Genomic DNA, 12,471 nt, shown 5'->3' on the forward strand with positions numbered 1-12,471 from the left:
GATCATGCCGCGGATGCCTCCGGCCACGCTCAGGTTCGAGAGATCCATCTCAGACGGAACGAAGCTCGATTTCTTGCCCTTCTACGAACGAGGCGGCGGTGGTGCTAGCAAGATCCTCTGCGTGGACGCCGCGCGGGTCGCTGCTTCATACATGACGTCGACGCGCGGGTCCCATCCAGTTCCATCCCTAAGCAGTTCCAAGGAGGATAACCCCATCTGCTTCTCCGTCACCAGTCCCGACGCCCTCGACCCCGAGCAAGCCGATGCCTTGTACGTGATGAAGCAGTTCCCTGTGAGTCGCAATCCCTCCAACTTCGAGGTCCTCAAGTACAGCGACCCTTCCAGTTGCATGAAGGTGGAAGGCTGGAATTGGCACTGGCTCCAACCACCGATGGCCTATGTCGACGTTTCCATGGTGAAAAGTCCATTCTGCACCCGAGCTCATATGCTCCCGCATGAACAGTAAAATCGAAAAAAAATCGAAAAAAATTTAAAAAATTCCAAATTTTTTTGAGACAAACATTGACAAAAGTTCTAAGTGCCTGCAAAAATTCGTCATGAAATCACATCCCTAGAAGGCGTGGCAAAAAAACAAATTCAGTGCTTCAAAATGCGTTTGAAAGTAGCTTTTTCAGAGTATTTTTTTTGTTTTTTTTGCCACGCCTTCTAGGAATGTGATTTCATGACGAATTTTTGCAGGCACTTAGAACTTTTGTCAATGTTTCACTCAAAAAAAATTTGAAATTTTTTGATTTTTTTTGTTTTTTTTTATTTTACTGTTCATGCGGGAGCATATGAGCTCGGGAGCATATGCAGCTTTTTTTTTGTTGGATGCAAATGCATGTTTGCATTGAGCTCTCATCCCCTCCCCTCTCTCCTTCTCCTCGGCTCCTCCTTCCCCCTACTCCGGTGGCAGTGCCGCCTGGAGTGGGGGTGGAACGGGAGTTTAGGATGTTCTTGTACATTGTATTCATAGTATTGTTAGTTTAAGCCTTATTGTCGATTGTCAGCCTCGTGCTGGTCTTTGGAATTATGTTGTTGTGTGGCCAGATGTCGCCGCGATGCTCAAGCATGGCTAATCGTGAGCAGTGTTTGGTGGTCTGGTGTCGCCTCCTTGGCACCTCCATGGTGGAGGCAAGGGGATGGGAACGATTCTGCTGGCAGATCGTCCCTACATAAGCTCGTAGTGATGATGACACACATGTCGATGGCCATTGTGGTGAAAGGGCGGGGGGATTCAGTAGCCACATGCTTTTTACCGCTATCTTGCAAGGTTGGACACTAGTTTCTCGTGAGGGTGGACTAGCTCCCTAATTCAAAAAAGGAGATCCTCGTCTTCCGATGCAGTATACATATTAGGAAATACTCTTGTTCAGGAAATAGGAAATACTCTTGTTCAGGAAAAAATGTTTGCATCTCATATTCTTGTTCATGCGTTATGTTATTTCCTATTCAGTTTTCTTGTTGGCAACCCAGATTCAGCAAAATCTAGATTAAAAACATGACACGATATCATGAACATGTTGGGAGAAAAATGCATGAATTTTCCAGTGTTGAACAACAGCTGACATGTTGCTTGTTGGACCCATGAAATTCTGGTATGGGAAGGCAATGCATAGGAATTTCAAAAGTTGAAACTAAATCCCTCACATTTAAAAAAATATAGTACCTCCGTCCCAATCCTAAATTAGTTGTCTAAGATTTATCTAAAATGTGTCTAGATACGTCCGTAAGCAGTAATTCGGGAGGGAGAGAGTATCATCTAAACTAATTTGCAAACGCGATCTAACCAAAAACAAACAAACATCAAGTCAAGGGAGATAAGATTGTTTCAAACCCCAAGATCCCAATGTGACCAATGTTAACAAGCAAAATTGGTCAAACAGCATTGACCAGCAGAACCTAGCCATCCCATCATCACTGATCCCATCCATTTACCTGACTAATCCATTGAACTAGCGATTGATTTGATTAATCGCCACTCTACCAGAGACGCAAAACTCTACTGGTTCCATACCCTCCTGTGATGTGTTTGTCTTGTCTGTCTACTATGTCCGATCTACTACCTACTGTGTCACACTCTCCTCACTCAAGTTCAGCAGATGCATCTGCATGACTGCATCCTACTCCTCATCCAGCCTGGTAAGCAGACCCTTGCCGCTTCTGCCCTCCACCCTCCGCCACGTGAAGTTGCCGCCCTCGCCGCTGGCCACGGAGACGCGGTGCATGATCATCGCCTCGGCTGCGCGGATCGCCTCTGACGTGCCGCTCATAGTCACCTCCCTGCATCACACAATGTCAGGTTACATACGGTACAGGCGACCTGGTTCCACAAACGGAACACGCGTGCCGTTTCCCCCGCATATGCAAAGAAAAGAAGAAACTGAGCACGGCGGGAACGCCACCTGTCGCGAGTCCCGGGTATGAACTCCCCCTTGCCTGAGATGTCGATCCATGCTCCGCTAACCTGAACTCCAAAGAACATCCCATGATCAGCCAAAATATCCAATGCCATATACATATGTATATAAGTTTGATAAGATTAGGAAAGCCAAAAAAAAAAAGACCTCAACACCAATCAAACCATTCAGGAATACTTACTGCACCAGGCACGCATGTTCCTAGTGCACATGCTCTGTTGGGGAGCTTTAGCTAACACCAACAACTTTTAACAGGTTCTTCCTTATGCCAGGCTTCACCTCATAGTCCAAACAAACCCCACCCATCATATGACAAACTAACTTTCTGCCTTGTACGCGTGACACACGGTAGTCCAGTACTTCAGTTTCTTTAGTTCCTTCCAATTGGTGCAAGCTTACATAGAAAACCCATATTCACAAGTAAGGAAAACTACTACCCGCTTCTTGCTGCAAGTGACTTGCTTTAGTTAAGCACCGCATCTAGGACAAGATGACAGTAACCCAAACAAAACAGCTTTCCTCAACACAACTCATCTAGAAGGACGTAACACCTCTAGAGAAATTGGTCAAAACACAAGATTCCCGGGCACTGTACAGATACTTCATGTTAGACAGTTAACTGGAGCAGAGGGCATTCTGAAAAAGAAAGTGTTACTTGACTGTTTGTGATGAATAATACCTTGCTGATCTCATTGATAATCCTTCCACCACGACCAATAACAGCACCCATATACTCATCAGCAACAGCAATAGTGAGAGATTCTTGGGCGTCCTTGTTAACAGGTGATCTCATTGGAGTGTCTGGCTGAAAAAAAATCAAGAGAAAAAAGTTGAGATTTCGCAAAAGGCCTAGACCATTTGGTTAACTGTACATAAACAGTAAATAAATGTTCTTCACAAATAATTTTACATCCAGTATGCAAGATTAGTAAGAGATATTTCAAACTTATTTACCAAAGGATGCATGAAAAACAACTTTATGTTAGTCAGTTTAATTTTTTTGTTACAGACAAAATTGGTAGGCTTAGCACCGCTAGCAATTATTTCAGTTAGGGAGCTAATGTTCTGTAATTTACCTAGTCTCTTAATATGAAACTCCTACAGAGTACAGAAAAGAAACCTTTCATAGTGAATGCAAGTAAATTTTGATGAACAGATCATACGTACTGCAAGCTGGTACGTATAATTTATATATTATATGAAATTGCGGTCAGTTCTTGAAAAAGAAATTGTCCAGCTTGTGGAAGGATGGGGTGAGAATGAACCAACAAGGAACAGTTGATCGATGAGAGCCAAAGATAAGTTGAAATGCCTTATGAATGTTCAGGGATCTCTTTTATTCTAGATACTGAACTTGACAATGATTATATCAAAAATAGGTACCGTCTGGTTCTCTTGTTATAGATTGCAGGTGTTACGTTTAAAGGAAAGACAGAAAAATGCACATAAGTGTACAGAACAGGAATTTAATTTTCATTCATCGCCCCTCATTTGTCCGCCTTGAATTACGCGGGGGGGAGTAGGAAATATATATCCAGATTATAAAATTTTAAACTAGAAACTGGACAAATAATTTAATCACGTCATGGGGCCACAGTGTGCCTAAAATACGAATTAATACAGCTTGTATACGACGACTTCACATAGAATAATTTGTTTTTATTAATGCAGGGATACTAAAGATGGACGGTGCAGGGAGGAGGAGTTACCGTAGCAGCTGCATGTACAAAAGAATAACGAATGTCCTCTAGGAGCTCAAATATTATCAGAAACACTGCTCGCAATCGATTGTCCAAGGGTCCTGTGATAGTGATCAGCCTGTCATTGAAGCCATAGGAGACGTTCTGTGGTGAGACCTGAATTGCAGTTTCCGAAGCTTCAGTGAATGACCTAGCCAGCAATGAAGAAGGATGTGTGTAAGTGTGTTAGCTTCCACAACTCACACCAGCAAAGGATGGTGAAAACACAAGAAAAAGGCCACAGCCTAACCAGAAGAGCACCACACACATCACAATTTGCAAGCATAACAGAGAACTAGCAATGCATTTATGGCATTTCCAAACAAGGCAAAATAACGCGGTAAATCCAATCAAGCGCGCATGGGTACACAAGGCAAGATACACACAGTTCATTAATCAGAGATGCAGCAAGCATAGCATGATAGGCGATGCCCGAAGTCGACGGACGCACGCGAAACTAAAAGACGAAGAAGAAAAGCAAGGAAAGCATACTTGATAACAGATCCTCCTTTGCCGATCAGCGTGCCGCAGCAGGGCTGAGGCACCACAAGCACTACCGTGGCCTCGGAGTCGGACGCCGGGCCACCCTGAGAGAACCAATGATCAACTTGAGAGGATGAAATCACTCCCTGGGATGCAGCAAGTGTAGTTCGTTGTTGCCCTGAACAGTGAAGAGATATATAGGCCGATGTGATACTACCTGGTGAAGGAGCCTCTCGAGCAGTAGCTCCATGGCATCCATGACCTGGCTGAGGAGGCCGGAGACGAGCACAACCCTGCGGTCGGTGCCGGGGAGGAGCTCGTCGTGGCGGGAGAGCCTGACCCGGGCGCCGGAGCGGGCCTCGACTGCGGCGACGGCGGACCCGCCCGCCCCGATGATGAGCCCGGCCTCGGCGTGGGTGACGAGGAACCTCGCGTGCGTCCGCTTGTTCACGCCGGCGACATCGTCGTCATCTGGTTCCGAGCCACGGGTGTATGCGTGAGAAGGAGAGCAACCGGATTGGCAAATGGAGTCGAACCACGCGCAGGTGTGATGAGCTGCTCGGGAGGGGGGAATGCGGGTACCTTGGTGAGCATGGGAGGAGACGGTGGAGGCTGGCGGCGAGGGATCCACGACGCGGGGGGCGGACCCGGCCTTCCCGGCGGTGAGCCCCGCCTCCGCGAGCGTCAGCTGGGACACGGCGCGCGTCAGATCGTCGCTGCCGCCGTCTTCTGGGCCCGGCGGAGAGGAGAGGACGACTGGCAAATCGAAATGCGTGAACATTTTTTAGGAGAATTAATGGAATGGAATCGAATCTGAAGGGAACGAGACGGGATGGAGAAGAAGACCCCCTTGGATGTGATTGGGTACCTTGGGGGCGTCCGTCGTCGGAGATGGCGGACTCCGGCGACGGCGAGGGTTCCATGGTGGCCTTCCCGGCGATGCGCCCCTCCTCCGCGCGCGTCGGCGGCTTGTCGCTCCCCCACCCGCTGCCGCCGTCGTCTGTGTCCGGGGCGGGTGAAGATGAGCGGCCTGCGGGCGGGTGCGTACCTTCGAGGTGCTGGCCGTCGTCGTCGGCGGGATCCATGGCGTGGCGTGGCGCGGCGCGGAGAGGGGGGCGAGAGGAGGACGGAGAGGAAATGGGGGAAGGGGTTTGACTCCAGTTGACTGCTTCGGTGTTCTTCCTCAAATCGATACCACCAGATTCATTCTCAAATAGATTTTCATACATTGTATATGTATATCCTGTGTTGTAGCAATATATGTTTTTCTCAATAAACTTGATCAAAGTGTTATTTTTCTCTCGACTCGTGTGGCACCCTCCTAGAGAAAAACAGAACGCAGAACGCACGTATTCTAGCTCAGAGATCGAGATGAAGTCTTCTGGAATACGGCACTGCTTAGCATAGAATAAATCAGCTCTTTATTACAATCTATTTGGGTACAAGGATTCCCGATATAACAGGGAATTACATCGGCATAGTGACACTACGTCTACCACTGTTGCTCTATGCAAGCAGCAGAACAACTCGAAGCAGCAGAACAACTCGAAGCAGCAGAATAACTCTAGCAGCGGAACAACGACGACGGTGGTGAACTCCACTCCGCGGGGACTCTGGCTGGAACGCTTATCTTAGCTCGCAAACAAAGAATCTACAGCAAACAAGTATTCAAATCCAGCATGACCTGCAAGCTGGCATGACACGCCAGGTCAGTACATTAAATGTACTTGCAAGCTCACAATAATCCAGAAGCATTCAAGACAAACAACGGCATGGCAATTACAGGTTAATCAGGAATTAACATGATATCATCAGAACAACATAGCATGAATAACATGAACATGATACAACTAGAACAACATGATCATGGCATGAACATATGAATCTGACGATACTAGTATGCAACATGATGGACACTATATGCACCATTTATTTTGCTCGGGTTACCTCGGAACCAACACATGCGTCACTTACCAACCTCGGACATCACACGATCATCTTAGGATTAAATTAAACTTGGTATAAACAGTACCCCAGTAATCATTAAATGATCACAAGGAGCTTGATCTTTACCCACGATTCTCGCACAACATCACGAATATCCAACAACTCGGTATCCTCGATACCACCGTGATCACTCACGGATCACAAATGAAACCATTCTTGGTTCAGTGGGTTACATCGTAACCAAACGGTGATCATACACAGATCACATAATCCATTTTTCTCATCATCGAAACGGGGTTGTTATTAAGCACATTATTATTATTATTACTGTTGACCCATAGTGTGACCGACATGAACTGGGCCCTTATCTGCGAGCACGGCTATCGATAGATTTAACACACTCTTTGTAGAGGTTAATACACTATACCCACACCACGGAACCCATGGCCTCGCACCCCCATTCGGGTGGACCAACGGTATTCCGACAAAATCGTCCTACTGCCATGACACTCTCCCGGCCACTCCAACTAACTCCCCACGAGGCTAGTCATGGGTGGCCCCATGTCTACCCCAGACACCAACGGCCTCCGTCGTGGCAAAACGGCCACATCGTGGCAAAACGGTCCCAAACGGGGACATGTGCACATAACCAAACTCGGGCTCACAAGGCTTATGTCGTCCTACCTGGCCAAGGTAGCGCCCGCACATAACCTTCCATCGTTGGAGGCACCGACGAGAGGCACAACAATAGACCCGGTTAGGACCCTCCCATAAAGGTAGGCGTGGTTGCACTGGTCAGCTCGATATGGTGGCACCGTGACTCAGCCAACAGTTGTTCAAGTTCAATTTAATCCGGTTCAACTTGAATGCAAATATGCTGAGCCATGATAAAATAACATGATGCAATTACAATGCATGAGCATGATATCAACATAACTATCGACCATATCAACAATGAACCATATCCAACTGAGCATGGCATAATGACGTACATGAATATCACAAGTACAACATTACTCAAAGAAACCTAGCATGACCACTAGCATCAACAATAAATATCATGCAAGAACATATCAACAATGCTACCATGCAAGCATTTAACCAACTGAATGCAATGGAACATGCATACGACGGCACCACAGACGGAAGTCATGCACCAACCACCAGCACCAACATCAACATGTACCACTAGCAAGCATAAGCATATGAAAGGAATACTAGCAGGTAGAGCATGATAAAAGAGTACAAGACTACATAGCACGAAAGTGAACATGCAACTTTAAGCATCACCGGAACAACGATAGCCATATTTTCAACAAGCAAACATTTAATAAAGATTCAAGTTGAAAACCATGGCTATTGCATGACTATCATGCAGTGGGTATTGTGGCTTGCCTGGGGATGAATAAGGCACCGGGGAGAAGTGCGGTGAAGCCGCGGAAAGATTCGCCGAAAACAGTCCTCTCTCGGAGGGGCTGTTTACGTGCAAGGGAAAAATGGTCATTTTCAGAATATTAACACATGGTGAAAGTGTGACTAACAGAACAGGCTCGAAGAGACGAAGAAATGGGCTTTGGAATCACCTCATTTGGAGTTACGAGCAAAAAGTTGTGAGGGGATGAAGATCAGGGACTTTTCTGCAAAAATATCATCACAAACAAGCCCCTGAGTGGATAAGGCAGAAACGGGTTTTAAGAAAATACGCTTTTGGGAGATGAAAACGTACACGCCCAAAATGCGTCTCCACTTGCCACATCATCATAGGCAGGGCCGGGGCTTGGGGTCGCTAACGTGCGGGTCCCGCGGGCTATGGGGCCCGTCACTTATCCAGCTAGGCAGGCGGGGTCAATGCATGCCCGCTGACAGGTGGGGCCGCGAGGAGATGGGGCCCGCCTGGCCTGGCTCCTTCTTCTTCCTCGCTCGCCCGCTCCCGGCCGAGGCAGAGCCGGTTCCCGACGGTGATAACCGGCTGTAGGACCTTGAAGTATGTCTAGAGGGGGAGTGACTAGACTACTTGACCAATTAAAAACTTAACCTTTTCCCAATTTTAGAGTTTGGCAGATTTTAGCTATCTTAGGACAAGTCAAGCAATCATCACACAAATCAAGCAAGCATGCAAAGAGTATATGGGCAGCGGAAATTAAAGCATGCAACTTGCAAGGAAGTAAAGGGAAGGGTTTGGAGGATCCAAACGCAATTGGAGACACGGATGTTTTTGGCGTGGTTCCGATAGGTGGTGCTATCGTACATCCACGTTGATGGAGACTTCAACCCATGAAGGGTAACGGTTGCGCGAGTCCACGGAGGGCTCCACCCACGAAGGATCCACGAAGAAGCAACCTTGTCTATCCCACCATGGCCGTCGCCCACGAAGGACTTGCCTCACTAGCGGTAGATCTTCACGAAGTAGGCGATCTCCTTGCCCTTACAAACTCCTTGGTTCAACTCCACAATCTTGTCGGAGGCTCCCAAGTGTCACCTAGCCAATCTAGGAGACACCACTCTCCAAGAAGTAACAAATGGTGCGTTGATGATGAACTCCTTGCTCTTGTGCTTCAAATGATTGTCTCCCCAACACTCAACTCTCTCTGATAGGATTTGGATCTGGTGGAAAGAGGATTTGAGTGGAAAGCAACTTGGGGAAGGCTAGAGATCAAGATTCATATGGTAGGAATGGAATATCTTGGCCTCAACACATGAGTAGGTAGTTCTCTCTCAGAAATGGTAAGTTGGAAGTGTAGGTTTAGTCTGATGGCTCTCTTCACGAATGAAGAGGAGGTGGAGGGGTATATATAGCCTCCACACAAAATCTAACCGTTACACACAATTTACCAAACTCGATGGGACCGATTCAACAGACTCGGTCGGACCGATTTAGTAAACCTAGTGCCCGTTAGTGATTTTTGGTGGGACTGACATGCAACTCGGTGAGACCAATTCGGTTAGGGTTAGGGCATAACGTAATCTCGGTAAGACTGATTACACAAACTCGGTGAGACCAATTTTGGTAATAAGCTTTCCAGAGAGTTGGTCAGGTAAACTCGGTGGGACCGATTTGCTCTTTTCGGTGAGACCGAAATGTTACAAAAGGGAAACGGAGAGTTTACATTGCAATCTCGGTGGGACCGATCGCTCACTTCGGTTTGACCAAAATGTTACGAAGGGAAACAGAGAGATTACAATCCCATCTCAGTGAGACCGAGATCTCTATCGGTAGGACCGATTTTCCTAGGGTTTGTGGCAGTGGCTATGACTTTTGAAATCGGTGGCGCCGGATAGGAAGAATCGGTGTGACCGATTTTGGCTTTGGGTTTAGGTCATTTGTGGATGTGAGAAAGTAGCTGAGGGTTTTGGAGCATATCACTAAGCACATGAAGCAAGAGGCTCATTAAGCAACACCTCATCTCTCCTTGATAGTATTGGCTTTTCCTATAGACTCAATGTGATCTTGGATCACTAAAATATAAAATGAAGAGTCTTGAGCTTTTGAGCTTGAGCCAATCCTTTGTCCTTAGTATTTTGAGGGATCCATTTTCATCATCCATGCCATGCCATTCATTGAGCTTTCCTGAAATAATAGTCTTGGAATAGCATTAGCTCAATGAGTTATATGTTGTTATGAATTACCAAAACCACCTAGGGATAGTTGCACTTTCAATCTTCCCCTTTTTGGTAATTGATGACAACATATAGATCAAAGCTTCAACAAATGATAATAAGATTGAAAAACATCGTCGCTTTGAGAAGTGTGTGATACGCAAGAGCTCCCCCTAAATTTGTGCATAGTTTAAGATTTGCTTTGGACTGCAAATGCACAAGGAATTAGGCTCATGGGTTGCTCTTCCATGTCACATACATCTTGGTGGAGCGCTCAAAATGATAAATATTGAATACATGCACTCATCACCAAGCAAGGTGAATGATCACATAGGATAGATAAGATAATATCATAAAACATGCATAAGTGTAGCTTATGATCAAACACATGATCATCAATGTCTCACAAGAATAGCATAGTATCTCAAGCAATCAAAAGCAAACAAGTTTTAACCACCAAATCAAGAGAGAACAAAAGCAACACTCTCTCACTCGAAGCCTATGATCTATACATTTTTCTCCCCCTTTGGCAACAAGTTACCAAAAAGTTCATAGAAAATTCATAGTGCTAGATCGTCTCTCAGGCTTGATCTTCAGGTGGTGGTGTCCGGATAACTCCACGAACGAAGGCTTTAGTTAAAGTAGAGGGTGCTGGAGTTGATGCTGCAGCTGGTTGCACTGGAGCTGTAGGAGTTGTAGCTGGTGCAGATGATGTTGCTCTAGTGTCTGTCACAGGCACTACAACTGACCTCTGGGCTCTAGGCACTCTGGCAAACACATTAGTGGTAGTCTTGCCCTGCCTCTCCTGCATGTCATCCTGCAGCTGCTCCACAACTGACTGAATCTCAGTTACTTTGACATCAAAGATCATGAAATTTGAGTTCCATGATTCTTTCCAAGCTCTCCTGATTCTGAGTGAGGGTGGCCAATCCCTTCTCAATCCTCAGTGTTGATGCTCTTAAGTAACCAAGCTGCTCCTGCTTATTCTTCAAGAAATACTCAGATGCCTTCTCTTGAGTTTGCATCTTGGCAGCCTTCTCATTCCTTGCCTTCTCCTTCTTCTCTTGAGCATGTACAGATGATGGATCATTCTCATTCATGACAACCTCATTGTCCTCAAAGTCTGGATATAGTGGAAAATGTTCCTTATCCAATAGATATTTGCCTGTTCCCATCTTTGAGTTAATCAACTCCTGAATCTAAGGGGCATATCCACAGCTCCTCTTCTGATCTGTTGCAGTCCTCTTAATGGTTTCAACCATAAGGCTCATGACCTTGAATTTCTGAGGCACGTCAAACAAATGCAACATGTTGATTGCATGCCCTCTGATCATGTTGTGGTCACCAGACTTAGGCAATAGAGTGTGCCTTAGGATCCAACTGATTGTGGGCAGCCCTGACAGAAGAAAGTGGACTGACCCAAACTTATGTGTCTCAATGGCTTTGACTGGGATCTCCTTGTACATGTGTGCCATGGAATTGTGGTCCATCTTCTTCTTGGCATATACATCCAGGTCATCATCATTTTCCTTTGGGGCATTGATCAGTCTTGCCCATTCCTTAATAGTGGACTGGTACCTTGTACCTTCAGACATCCAAACTATCCTCCCATCTGGATAAAAGTGTGTTGTGGAGTAGAATTGCATGATAAGTTCATCATTCCAGCTGGTGAGCTTTTGCCCAACATAATCTGCAACTCCACAAGCAACAAAACTGTCTTGCACTCCAGGATAGTGCTCTTCATTTTCCTTTATGTAGGTCCAGTCGACCCACCTCATATCACATACTATGGGCTTCTTGTCCAACAAGATTGTCTCATAGAAGTCATGTTGTTCCTTTGTATGGAACCTGTAATCAACAGTAGTTCTCTCCTTGCGGCATATGGATCTGTCAGCCTCCATAGCGTCAACCCTGAGTCTCTTCTGATGATCATGTTCTCAGCCACAGGATGGGCATCATTGTGGTCTGGTATCTTGGGCTTGAGCTTCCTTAGGACCTGTCCTTCTTCATCTTCCTCATAAGCAACATTAGGCACTGGGGCCTTGTTCTTCTCAGCAGCTGAATACTCCTGGTATTCCTTTTTGGTGCAAGCTTGGCCTTGGGGACAGCTTTGGGTGCTTCCTTGGGCTTAGATGTTGCAGCCCCTGATCTAATAGCATCACCCATAAGCTTTGGTGCCTTTGGTGCTGGTGCAGCAACCTCTTCTTCCTCTTCCATCATGTAAGGTTGCCCAACAACTCTGGCAATGGTCTTCTTGACCCTTTCCTTCCTTTTCTTTCCTTCAG

At 46.3% G+C, this 12,471-nt stretch overlaps 1 protein-coding gene across 2 annotated transcripts; it reads right to left on the reverse strand.

The window, feature by feature from the left end:
* Positions 1 to 1,806: 1,806 nt before the first annotated feature.
* On the reverse strand, positions 1,807 to 5,840 carry LOC123047165 (protein BTR1). 2 transcript variants are annotated; one of them, XR_006422824.1, is made up of 9 exons: positions 5,511 to 5,840; positions 5,225 to 5,398; positions 4,860 to 5,113; positions 4,652 to 4,746; positions 4,130 to 4,310; positions 3,100 to 3,225; positions 2,602 to 3,009; positions 2,406 to 2,467; positions 1,807 to 2,283 (listed from the first exon to the last, which is right to left on the reverse strand). XR_006422824.1 is itself a non-coding variant. In XM_044470661.1 (8 exons), exons 1-8 carry the CDS (start codon positions 5,725 to 5,727, stop codon positions 2,124 to 2,126), a joined length of 1,269 nt encoding a protein of 422 aa, XP_044326596.1. In that variant the 5' UTR covers positions 5,728 to 5,838; the 3' UTR covers positions 1,807 to 2,123. The 2 variants fall into 2 exon arrangements, 1 of the variants encoding a protein (XP_044326596.1); XM_044470661.1 differs by lacking the exon at positions 2,602 to 3,009 and having other exon boundaries at positions 5,511 to 5,838.
* Between the last annotated feature and the right edge of the window lie 6,631 nt (positions 5,841 to 12,471).

This window comes from Triticum aestivum, chromosome 2B (genome assembly GCF_018294505.1).
Source record: "Triticum aestivum cultivar Chinese Spring chromosome 2B, IWGSC CS RefSeq v2.1, whole genome shotgun sequence".
Classification (NCBI taxonomy): domain Eukaryota; kingdom Viridiplantae; phylum Streptophyta; class Magnoliopsida; order Poales; family Poaceae; genus Triticum; species Triticum aestivum.

Bases quoted from the DNA above. Each gene is read 5' to 3' on its own strand.
- LOC123047165 (XM_044470661.1), bottom strand. From the start codon at position 5,727: ATGGATCCCGCCGACGACGACGGCCAGCACCTCGAAGGTACGCACCCG. The intron at 3,226-4,129 runs GTAACTCCTCCT...ATTTTTTTTCAG, and splicing joins TTGTACATGCAGCTGCTACG to CCAGACACTCCAATGAGATC. The intron at 2,468-3,099 runs GTATTATTCATC...TTTGGAGTTCAG, and splicing joins TTATCAATGAGATCAGCAAG to GTTAGCGGAGCATGGATCGA.